General features: G+C 45.2%; 1 protein-coding gene across 1 annotated transcript in view; it reads left to right on the top strand.

Annotated features, from left to right (window-relative positions):
• Positions 1–423: 423 nt before the first annotated feature.
• LOC128458691 (protein shisa-8) overlaps positions 424–12,892 on the top strand; it is a 78,141-nt gene continuing 65,672 nt past the window's right edge. Inside the window, exon 1 of the mRNA XM_053443619.1 lies at positions 424–986. Coding sequence (XP_053299594.1) covers positions 424–986 — 563 coding nt within the window. The remainder of the gene's footprint in view (positions 987–12,892) is intronic.

The following is a 12,892-nucleotide window of genomic DNA, read 5'->3' as shown; positions in this document are numbered from 1 at the left end:
AATTGCCAGGGACTGTGATGTGTCTGTGCATGTGAGCTCCTGCCCACGAGGGACTCATCCCCCCCCCATTAGAAGCATGTTGAGATGAGAGATTGATTTCTTTCACTCACTTGTTTCTCTGCCCTTGGACGACAGTTTTCTGTAACTGTGCAGTAACGACTCCCACAGCACTAATTAAAGGCTGTTTTATTTCTCTTCCAGGCATGCATATAGACTAAGCTCCCTCTATCTGACCTCAGTGTTATCTTCAGTGTCTTCTTACAACTAACAGATTGATTAAATGAATATGAGTTGAAGCTCCGGGCGTATTTAACCTTCCACTTCTTTGTTGTTTTCTCTAACCTAGGAACTTTAGTTGGGGCGTCTAATTAACAATTACACATCAGCTCTGAGCCACAGGACCCTGGAGGTGTAAGTTTCAAGATGGCCACCTCCATGCATCCTCTCTTGCTGAGCGTGTTGCTGGCCGTCCTGCTGGGTTTGACCTCACTGGGTGGACTGGGCCCTCGGTCGTCTGGTCAGGCTCTGGCCCAGGTCCCCGCCAACAACCAGACCGAGTCCTCTATGGTGTCGGAGGTCGCCCTGGCCACGCCCACACCAGAAACCGAGGACCAAACGGTTCCTAGCGACGGCAAAAGATGCTGGGGCTACTATGATGTCATGGGCCAGTGGGACCCCCCCTTCAACTGTAACGCGGGCATCTACCTGTTCTGCTGCGGCTCCTGCTTCTACCGCTTCTGCTGCCAGTTCAAAATTCACAGTTTGGACCAGACGTCCTGTTCCAACTACGACACGCCCGTGTGGGCCAACACCGGGAAGCCGGCGGAACCCGTCACAGAGGTCCACGAGGAACCAGACCGGGACCGGACCCACATGATCGTGTATATTATCTGTGGAGTGGTGGCCATCATGGTGTTGGTCGGGATTTTCACCAAACTGGGGCTGGAGAAAAGCCAAGGAGGACAGACGGACATGACCAACTCCAGGTAGGAAGTGAGAGAGGTGGAGGATAGTGATGCTGATATTGATGCTCATGTATTGTTAACGTAACTAAAACAACATTTAAACAAGAATAATCCAAAATGTAAAGTTCTATAAGATGTGCTTGTATGTTTGCGGATGGTTTCCCCATCAGCCTGCATTGCTGTTTCCCTGTTTCCCTGTCATAATCCTAGAATCAGCTGATTGGCTGCTGATTCCAGCTTCATGTCCCTCATGTCCACAGAGAGTAAAGTGGTATCGGACTCACACGTGTGCATTAACACTTCACGCTGGTGAAGTACGGCTCAAACAACATCCACAACCAGATGAACACAAACCAGCGACACCAGCCGTCTCTGCCTACTCTTGCGCATTAACGTGATTTGATTGGTTGGTGCCTCTGTTGCTGCGTGATAAACTGAGCTCTGCTGAACTTGTGTAGCGCGAGCAGCACGACACAAGTGAACCACAATGCAGTACGACAACGCATGACATCGCCCTGTTCACAGTGGAGCTCTAGGAGAACAGATGAATGGACAGAAACACTCGTCTAAGGCGATGAGTCCTTGTTTGAAAACAAACGTATGGAGCTGATTTCAGGCTTTTACTCTGCTGACCAGCTCCTGAGTGATGAAGACGAGGGGAGGACAAGTTACTTAACAATTCAATAACTCATCTAAAGTGATTCACCACTTACTTTATTAAATTACTCTCATCATAAAGCATCAGGCTTCATGGCCGTCCTAGTGACTGTACGCACTGTACGCTGAGTTTGAAATGAAGTCTGCCTCGTCAGGTGCACATCACATTAGTGTTTCTGTGTGTGTGTGTGTGTGTGTGTGTGTGTTTGTGTGTGTGTGTGTGCACGTGTGGTGTGCAAGAACTCTCGTGCGCTTATCTGCATATGTGCCTGAGGGTCACCGGCTGGATAATGAATCAAGTGTCTGAATCACAGTGAGGTGATAATGGCTGTGATGTCTGTTTGAAACCACGAGGGATGGAGGGGCCGAGAGGAGGAGAAGGAGGAGGAGGAGGAGGAGGAGGTCAGGAGGGACGATGGAGATTGAAATGGTCAGATGTCAGGTGATAGTAAGGAAGGAGGTCTGTGAGGGGGGGGGGGGGGGGGTGGAGCCACAGCGGTGTTGTGCTGTGTTTTTCTCTGTATTGGTGGAGGCTGTTTCACATTGATGGGGGATTGATCGCTGCTGTGACACAACTCTGACTTTGGCAATGTGCGGCCTCCAGTGAGCGGTGAGGAGGCAGAGGCTGGTTTTTTTGGTGGGGTGGGATATTGAGCGGATCTCACTGGAATGCGTCCAACGACTAATTCTAGTGCAGAGAACAGGGGGGTGTGTGTGTGTGTGTATGTGTGTGTGTGTGTGAGAGGGGCTGGGGGGGAGGCAGTGTGTGACCAGATCATTTGGTGTTAAGAGTCCGGAAATGGGGTCTCCTTTAAAATCCTATCATTGCTGGATCTCCTCCAGGGAAGGATGAGGAGGAGGAGGAGGAGGAGGAGGAAGAGGAGGAGGAGGAGGAGGAAGAGGAGGAGGAGGATAGCCGTGGACATGAGTCAACCATAGCACAATGGAAGTTGTCTGCTTTTGGGACATTTTATTCCCTGAATCAAACAAATGTGTGAATTGAAATACCTGGGTCCAACGTTTGCTTTGGAGACGCTCTCTTGTTTGCACAGTAACACACACAGCAGTGATAACAATTCAATTCAATTCAATACTTAAAATAATAATATTTGTGTACCACTAAATCACAACATACATTGTCTCAAGGCACTTTACATAACAAGGTCGAAACCTGGGAATGAAAAAATCAGTTTCACCATGTGTCAGCGTGAGAGAGGAAACAAAGAGCACAGCACGGGAGCTCACCACTGTGGTCATGTGACGAGAGCACAGCTGAAGCATTACGAGGCGAGAGATGCGATGATGAAGGGAGAAAGTTACACAAGAGAGGAGGAGGAGGAGGAGGAGGAGGAGGTGGCGCCGAGCGAAGGGCTGTTACAATCCTGCTGAATCGTCCACCGAGAGCTGAGGAGGGCTGCTTGGCTCTGAGGTCACGCTGCGTGGATAATGATCATCTGAACAAGTCTATTGTGTGTTATTTAATTGCCTGAAATGTGAACGACCCGAAAATACACTAATTACCTCCGACAAGTAAGTTGTGTGTCAGCCCCGGAATCCGTGGGTTTGTTTGTCGCAATGGTTACACAAAAACTACCTCGTTCAGGGAAGGACCTCTTTTATTTTGGATTGAATCTGGATCAGGGGACGGACCAAGGATTTTTAGATTAAAGATTTATCTAGACATTTTTATAGATTTAGAAATGTGTGGATCTTAAAGAAAACAATTAGGGGACTGAGACCTGATATTAAAGGCCGAAACACCTAAAGACACTAAGGTGCACAACTGAAGACATGTCCCTAACATCCACATTAATCTGTGTCTCCATCTTATTCTATGTCCTAAAATGGGACAGTGTTTAGGTTAAAAAGACATGGAGGTTATGATGTCTGATCTGCTGCCACATGGTTTTCATAGTGCTGTCATCCAATGCAGTAGCCAGTCAGATTTACCTTCAGCCTCAGCGTGCCCTCAACTTCAGCCTGTATCTCTGATTCAAAGCCTGAAGCACTCAATGACACTCAGGTGCTTATGTCCCTAACATCCACTGGTATCTGGTAACTTAAATCGTGCAGAAGAACTTCAAAGATAATCACCTACATTGTCCAACATTCTGAAAGGAGTGTATGGACGATTGAATTTAAGGGGACTGCTCGGGGCTTGGCTGAGATCTGGAATGTCTTCCTGTAGCTGCTTATTGTGTGTCCACTTTGTGTCTCTGTGGATGAGGAGGTGAGAGGGTTTGTCACATCGATTTAAGGACATGGCGTTTTTTAAATTCATTCTCAATCTGAATACATTTGACAGTGGGACAAATTCACCCGGCTGAGAGCGGTAAAATGAATTGTGAGTGTACGTGCAGTTGTGTGTGTGTGTGTGTGTGTGCACTCGACGAATAAATCCAACCAGAAAGCAGCTAAGGTGGTAATGCGCTGGAACCTCGGGTCAGGCAATCACAACAGGCAGCGGCACAATGATACACAGCACACATGCACACATGCACACATGAGCGTGCACACGCCCCCTCCGTCACACTGCCTCTCATCTCCCAAGTAGCTGTTTGTGTTGTGCTTTCAGTCTGTGTCTGTGGAAACCGCTGCAAAGCAGAATTAAAAATGAATTATATCCTTTGAAACACGACCCAGCCGCGGGGGATAGATGTGGAGAATCATGTTTTTTAAATTCTAGCGAGAGCTTGGCTCATGTCGGTGTTGACTGCAGCTTCAGTGGAGGTGTAGACGGAGGAGGAGGAGGAAAGAGGAAGAGGATGCACGGAGGAGCACGTCACAGCACAGCGGTTAAGAGCTGACATTTTGCATCAGTGACTTTGCAAAGTATATAGAAGTGAACGTGGCGCACCAGCGTGATCCGAGACGCCCCCCCGCTGTGAAACAACCGTGCACCCTGCAGCAGTGATAAACACAACCCGAGTAATGAAGGTGTTGGTCAATAAATATTCTGCACATAAAACATCTGTAGAGTATAGTTGTAGAGCATTACTGCAAACACAGCTGCTGATGCATTAAGCACTTTTAAAGACAATAAAAAAAAGCCCAAAACACAAATTATTAAAATGCCAGGCATGAATTAATTCTTCCAGTGTGAGAAGAGTGAGCATCAAGTGAAGCAGAGTATAAATAATCACACAACGTTTCCTACAAGCACAATTAAATAATCAAGGACAGCGGATGAGCCTTCGACAATATTTACTGCAGGCTGGTACTTTACACTGCGCAGTAGAGTTAGGGTAAGAAGTGTTAGCCAATCAGAGAAGGAGTGGGATCGGGGGTTTTCATGTAAAATTAAATGTAGGATTGATAAGTTGCTTGTGATCAGTGTCACGAGTTATTGTTTGAGAGCGGAGAAGAGAATTGCTTTTGTGGAATAACTGCTCCCTTCCCTTAACCATCCAAATAAATAACACATATTATTTAATATACAACATGTAGCTCATCACTTTTGGGGTTAAACAAAAGTTCACACAACCATAACACGTGGAGGTTAAAGCAACGCGACTCATATGAGGGATTATCAATGATAACATTCTGTTTGTTATCTTCCTGCAGTGACCTTCACCAACACAACAGTTTGTTACATCACACAGATCATGATGAGACATTTGGCCAATCAAGTGCTTCTGTTTTGGTTTGGTGCAACGAGCGACCGCTTCATGCCTAAATCTATTTCATCTGATACAGTACACACACACACACACAGTCACACACACACACACACACACACACACACACACACACACACACACACACACACACACACACACACACCAGTCCCTCTCGTTCCCCTTAACAGCATTGCACCACTTATCATAAGTTATTCCTCTGAAGGGCCGTGTGCTCAAGGGCACAAACGATTGAATGACCCACCAGGGATCTAAACAACCGTTTCCATCGGCCGCTCTATTCCTCCGCTGTGTTGTGTTTCATCTACTGCGCTCCTCTCGTTGTGTTATTGTTCGACCACGGCGGCGCTTTTCATCATCGCCCTTGACAGGTGTGTGTTTGGAGCCAAGAGATAAACATGTGAACGCAGCGGCGGCCAGATGAAGATTTCATTGGGAGCTTTGTAGTCTAATTAAAGGATATTTGTGTGTGTGTGTGTGCGTGTGTGTGTGTGTGTGTGTGTCATAACTTCAATTATTGTCTTTTTCATCTAGAACAGAAAATATCAAGACCTCCTGATTAAAACGATCAAATACAAAAAATCAAGCAAATAACCTTCAACAGAAAAAACTAACCCCCAAAATCAAACTATTCCTCAAATTCACTTTCCACTTCACAAGGAAACTCATCACTGATGTAAAATGTGTCTTCAGGCGTCGGGGCTGATTTCACCTCTATTGTTCGAGCCGCTGCTTCTCTCACCTCGTTTCAGCGAGAGTCTCATTTGCCTTCGTTCATTTAACTTCCTCCTTCTGAACCCAAAATAAACCCTTTGATGCTGCAGCGGGACGAGAACATAGACTCTCCCGAAGTGCAGCGTTAACTCAAACCACAGAGTAATTATAATTCCTTCAGTGTTGTGTTGCTCCTCGTGCCGTTCGTTAGTCTCTGTGCATATTTCAGGCTTAGAGTGATAATTGTGTTTGTGTGTTTTCAACCTGGGCCTTATTGTTGTGCCATCTCTCACATTTGAGTTGTTGGAAACTTTCTGTGATCTTTGGCGCTTTGGATTTTAAAGGGGATTTAAAACATCTTCTCTCACACACACACACACACACACACACACACACTGTGGCTACTAAGCAGGGTGTTGGATTTCGGCCAGCTAACAGGCTTGAGAGTTTTCTTCCACTAAATTGACTTTTTGGATCGCGCACACATCCAAATGAAGGATTTAAAAAGTTTCTGAAGTAAACAACTCAGAGCAGCAGCAGCAGCAGCAGCAGCAGCAGCACTGTGGGATGGTGTCAGGTCAGGATGAGTTTCATCCCAGGTTCGTCTCCACCGAGCTAAACAATGACCACCTGATCAGTTTCACAGCTTCTCATGTGAACTGTGACTGACTCATGATGACCTCACACTTAATCAACATTTGACATCTTTAACACAAACTCAGAGACGGACGACTCATCTCCACCTCCACACGCTTTCCAGACTTGAAGCTCTGACCCTGATCATCCGAAGTTCTTGGATATTTGATCAATTGTAGTTCAAGGTATTTGCCTCTGTCCAGAGATCCCAGCTGAAGACGTCACAACCTACTCCACATTATTGAAGAATATGATTTTGAAAACAAGCCCTATGGCCTTTACCTCGATTATTGATTTTATTTATCGTGGATTTCTTTCTTTCTTTCTCCACTTTTCTAAACAGCTGCACCTGTTTCCATTTCTTTGAAAAGAATCTTGATCTCAGTGACATTATATTTCAACATTTGAAAATAGAAACACTGAGAATCAAGGCGAACTAGCAAAGATGAATTGAAAACAGGGTAAATACTTAAAGGGAGAAGAGTCAGGTTCAGGTAATCAGGGAGGATGGAGATCAGTAGCTTGCTCAAGGACACTTCGGCACAAGGAACAAGGAAGAGTTAGCCACAGCCAATCTGGTAGAGTGCATCTAACCAACTTACCAAACCTGACCCGAACCCCACAGGCTTTCTGTTGTTTGTGTCTGAACCTGAACACGCTAGTACTAGTACAAATACTCGTGCAAGATTGGTGTATTTTTACATCTAATATACTTGTTTTAAAAGATCCAGGCGTGTCCTTTCACACGCGTGTCCCACCGAGGCGGCGGTTCCATTCGTTGTGATTGTAACTCCACACCACACCTCAGTGCAGCTCGGAGAGACAGATTGCTGCAGAGCGTCTGAGCTCCTCAGCTCATCTGTTGCTGCAGCGGCTCCACGTCAGCTGATCTCCATACTCCTCTCCTCCTCACGCTCCTGCTGGGCGCTGGTTTTCTATTTCCTCCTCATTTCCTCCTTTTCTTATACATCCTGTTGTTTTCCTCTCCTCTTTATTCACCTCCACTCTCCTCGGTTCTCTTCTGTGTTGTCCCTTTGCACGACAACGCAGCATCTGAAAAAACTCAGGCTGAAAAGTGAGACAGATGCTCAAATTTAAATCAAAACGGCCTGATGTCATAAATATGTATTCAGTGTTTGTTTGATCCCTGGAGACACTTTATGCACATTAATAAAACAGTGAACATTTGCTGGAAAAAGATATAAAATCATCGTTTTTTATTTCACACATTATAATAGTAACAATGGTAAGAAATACCAATATTTCTCCACAATGTATGTAGTTTATTATACTCCAATTTAAATGTAATTTCGAAAGCTGAACTCGGACAATGGAACTTGTATGAATAATAGCCTGATGGCTCATTGTGAGAGGAGAGAAGATGGAAGATGTCAGACATCTCCTGTTTGATTTAATATTTTAAAGTCAATATTGTATTGAATTTAGCTCATGAGGTTTTTCAGAGTTTACAATATTTGCTTCACTATAGTTGAAATCCTGAAAAGAGAAACTTCAAGCAAAGATTCATTGTTACTCCTCAAAGTAAAAATGATTATGTCGTCCGTCTCTCTATTATCAGCTTTCTTCAACAAAAGCACAAAATATTATTTTAACCTTCCTCACGTCTTCTCTTTCTCTGCAGATGTTTCAATGACATTTAAATGAAAATACAGCAGCGAGGCTCAAACTCCCAGTTTACTGTGTCTCGGCTCCTGTAATTTATTTTCATACCAAACCCAAAATTCCCAGAAGTCTCCTCTTCGCCCCCATCATCATTTCTTATTTCCAATCTTTGCTCTGTATTAATATTTACTCATGTAAATCAAGGGTTCTGTTAGAATTACCTTTCAAGCCTTTGATTCAAAAATAAATAAATCATCCCTCAGCAGGAGGCCGGACTCGAGGGTCGATTTCCACAATAAAATTACAAAAAACTTTACATTTTGTCCGTCAATCTCCATGTGCCTCCAGCATCTGTGTCTCTTCTGACTCTGTCATGTGGAGGCTCTGTGGGAGGTTTGTGGGAGGGAACCATTGTTGAAATGCATCGCCAGTCAATCAAAGCTTTGCCGAACTCCTGGGACAATTGTGTCAGTGTTGCTTTGTGGCTCCCCGTGTGCAAAGATTGTGTAAACTTTGATCGTGTGCGCTTGTGTGCGGCATCTACTGTACATGGAGTTTGGGTACACGCCGTCCACCGTGGACTCCATTTTCACTCCAGTGATCGTGGTAATGGTCTCGTCCCAGTGGGGAGTGACGCCGGCTCCAACTCGCCCTGACAGGAAATCAAGTGCTTACATGTAACTGTGTGCTGGAGCGCGCAGAGTAACAAGCATCACCACTGTCTGTGCACTGTAGCTGGTCCTCTCTCCTTTCTGCTCGTCTCCTCTCCGTCCCCATGTCTCTCTGTCCAGCCGTCTCATCTTCATTCATCACCACGTCACCTCTCCCATCTATTACTCAGCTCTTAATTTCTTTGCTACCTGCCCTTCGACCTGCCGGCTCCTTCTCAGCTTTTTAATATCTTTCGCTCTGTGGAGGGAAGGGAACTGAAATATATCACCCGCAGGTGAAACAGCTGATACCTGAAGAATGTTGAGTATCCAGAAAATCTAGTCCTATGAAATGAATGTATTCATTCATGCATTTGTGACGTTGTTATTGCAATCCTGCCTCCTCCATGTTAGTTGACGTGGACAGAATACAAAAAATATGTCTACGCAGTTAAATCAAAATTATTATTTATGACAGAAAGTTCTGTATTTTCCTTCCTCTTTTATTCTACTCGCAAAACCCAAACCAATATGTTGTGCTGCGTTTGTTTTTCTCAGTTTCACTCTCCTGTCGTCTTTGCCGTTCTCTTCTCCGCCCACATTTGCCCGTCATGGCTGTGCCCCTCAGCTCGTATCTCCACACAGCATCATATCTGAAAGAGGGCTTATACTTCACACGCAGATTAAACAAGAAGAAGAAGGATTTCCGCCCCCCCCCAATCTCTCCCCTATCCCTTTTCCCTATCGTCCAAAAAATAATTACCTGCTAGCTTGTTTTGCTCAAACCCTCGTGCATGTTCTGTGTTGTGGAACAGAGATGAAACGAAAGGGGGAGGATGAGTGTTGATGAAGAGGAGCGGGATGGCAGGGCGAGGAGGAGTTCACCTTCTTTTACTCTTGACTTTCATCCCTTACTTTTCATTTTACATTGGAAGGCTCCTGCTCCTCTCATTCCTTCTCCTGTCTGGTGGCTCTTTCTCCCACTCAGTGCCACTGATTTCCCCACATTTGTCAGCGTGGTAGAAGAACATGCATCGTGAAGAAGGCCTCCAAAGCCAACAGACACTTCGATGTAGCAGTCTAATATCACACTATTGTCACAAAGTATATTTTACATGGTACTTGATATGTTTTTTGTAGCATTTGGGTCAGAAAACTCGAGTTTAAAATGTTTATACAGCAGCAGAACATAGTTAGTTTGGCGTCAAGGCTCCGAGCAAATATGATTCCACTGGTAGTTGCAAGAAATGTCTTTATATCTTTGGATGCTTGGGTGGTGGAGACACTTGAAATAGACGGCCACATTGGGAGGATGTACTGTATATGATGGAGGATTGTGGAGAGTGAGGCAGGTCACGTGATTGGAGCAGAGCAGATCCAGTTGGCACCTGAACTAGCTCCCAAAGCCTTGCTGCATTTATCCTAAAAACAAAAGTCACGTTTCTCTTGGGCTGGTTTTTATCGTCTTCCTCTTCTCAATCTTTTCCTCACCAACACACACACTCTCGGTTACACACTCAAACTTGTAGCGACAGGCTGCACTGGGCAGTTCTTGCGTTGGGAACAATCTCTGCAGCACTTTTAAAAATTATCTTCCTCTCGTACAGACAGAGAAGCGGAAATGAGAAAATGTGCATGTTTTTCAAGTTGGTTCTTCTCCAACAGTAACAAAGTACCTCCTGTATTTCTACTCTTCTCATTATAACCCTTTATAAGTCCTGTCTGAGCTCTTCAGATACACACCTCTTCACAAAGGATGTAGATGTTTGTATTATGCCCAGTTTCTATCCTTGGTTTGTCCTTCTTTGTAGAGCCTACATTCAAGATGTCTGCTCTGTTCAATGATAATTCAGTGACACACAAAAGAGGTTTTTCTTGGCCCAGTGTGTTGTTGCTGTTCCCCGGCTGCTAAGTGGAGGTTTATTCTGTATGTTGGTGGTGTAACATGTCGTATAATTGATGAGATGGGACTCTGGGGAGGGAACCAGGCCCATAGTCGATAAAACCACGGTATGATTTTGTCTTCTGCTCGACTCCCATTAACCTCCCCCCCTCCCAACCCATCCACACACACACACACAGACACACACCCTGAGAATCACAAACACCCTATTCAACAAAGCAGCGTTAACGGCATTAACAGCAGCGCAGAGCCGAGCTCGTGATTTTCACATTTGCGGTCTCAAAATAGACGTTTTTACACTTTTCTAAAAGGCGGCCGTCGCCTTTTAGAAAAGATGTTTTCAGGGAATTGATGCTTTGGCAAAATAACAAACATGTATCTGATTAACACGCGCTCGGCCTCTCTCTCTCTCCCCTACTTTCTCTCATGCACACAAAGAAACAAACACGCTCTTTCCCTGTGCCTAAACAAATAATTTGTTTTTGTTTACGCCTGTCCACCGTGTCCCCCGTCTCTCTGTCTGTCCCTCCCTCACTCGTACTGCAGCTATCCTATATGAGGACTTTGCATTGACTTCCATTCATTGTGGACCCACTACCCAAAACCCTTATCCCTTAACCTAACCACAACACACACGCACAAAATATATTTGTACTTCATTATGTTGCCTCATGACACAAGAGTCTTGTAACAGTTTTAAGAGTCTCACGATATGAAGACACTAAGAAAACAACCCGTGTGCTTCACATCCCAGCAGCAGCAGCTTGTATCTCTTCTATCTGTGTGCTGAACAGGATTGTGTTTGCTCTTTGTACTCAGGATTAATAATACTGCGTTTGAGCCACAATGAAAATCAATCAGGTTTCAGCCCTGCAGTCACAAACGCATGATGACACTATCACAGTGCACGAGAGCCGCTGCGCTGGAGGAGTTGTAATGTCGCCGCTCTGCCCAATTTAAATTCAATAACGTTTCCTACCTGCGACTTCTCAGTGCTTAGAAAAGCTTCTAATTATCACTGGAGACTCACACAGTTTCTCTAATTCTCTGTCAACCCTGTCCAATTTATATTTGAATGTTTTGTGTTAACGTTGCCAAATGTTGTGTGAAGCACTGGCCGCAATTTTTGTTTTTCTAGTCAAGTGAATGAGGCACTGTTTGTTGTGTTAACATTCCAGCAATTATGGAATAAAACCAAATAAAAAGGAATAATAATGAGTCAGTCAAGAGTGTTTTAAACAGGGATGTCCTTTTGTGAATGAAAGGATTGGAAGTGGTATATACTGAAAACCGGCTTTAGTTTGTATGTGAAACACACACACACACAGACGCACACACACTCTCAAACATACGCACAATCAAACGTACGCACACTCTTACTTGGCAGCATGAGGCTGTCGATACGTGTGTTCTAATTATACTGATGTTGTATCAGTGATTCAATGTCAGGGTGACGCAACACTGACACTGGCCGAGGGATCCCTGTCCCTGCGAGGAGGAGAGGAAGAAGGAGAGACTGGATGGACGAGGGAGCGAGAGAGGAACCAGTCGGAGAGTAGAAAGAGATGTGGATGTCTTGCCCTTGAGCCGAAGTGTGAAATAACACAGACGGGATGGAAAATGACAGCGGGAACATGTGATTCCTCATCGCTACACGACAGCCCTGATGGTCAAAATACAGCTCACCTTACTCAGCCATTCCTCCCTCTCCCCAGGCATCAGTCTCTCAATCCATCTCCCTCATCCGTCATCGTCAAACGCTCCCTCCCCTGCTTCCTCTCCCCCTCCCCTGTTCTCTCCGTTATTAACCTGAAGAGCTGTGATCCAGTAATATTTTTATATACGGCCACAAATGTCGACACACCCTTTGGCTCCAAGTCACCGGCCGTGTGTGTTTCTTTAGCAGATATCCTCGTCTGAGTGCCGGAGTGAAACGGTTAAATCCAGATGTGTGCAGATAAGTAAAGTGATGACCCAGTCGATTAGAGAGACCACCCTCTCTCTCGCCCTGCGGCTCGCTGGCAGGCTGCTCTGAGGGCAGCAGCCGGAGATATTTTACAAGCTGCGTCTTCTGCAAATCCTCGCCTGGAAACATTCGAAAGGCCA

The sequence above is a fragment of the Pleuronectes platessa genome, chromosome 16 (genome assembly GCF_947347685.1).
Source record: "Pleuronectes platessa chromosome 16, fPlePla1.1, whole genome shotgun sequence".
NCBI lineage: Eukaryota > Metazoa > Chordata > Actinopteri > Pleuronectiformes > Pleuronectidae > Pleuronectes > Pleuronectes platessa.
The sequence above is the reverse complement of the archived record's forward strand: the minus strand, read 5'-3'. Positions and strand labels throughout refer to the sequence as shown.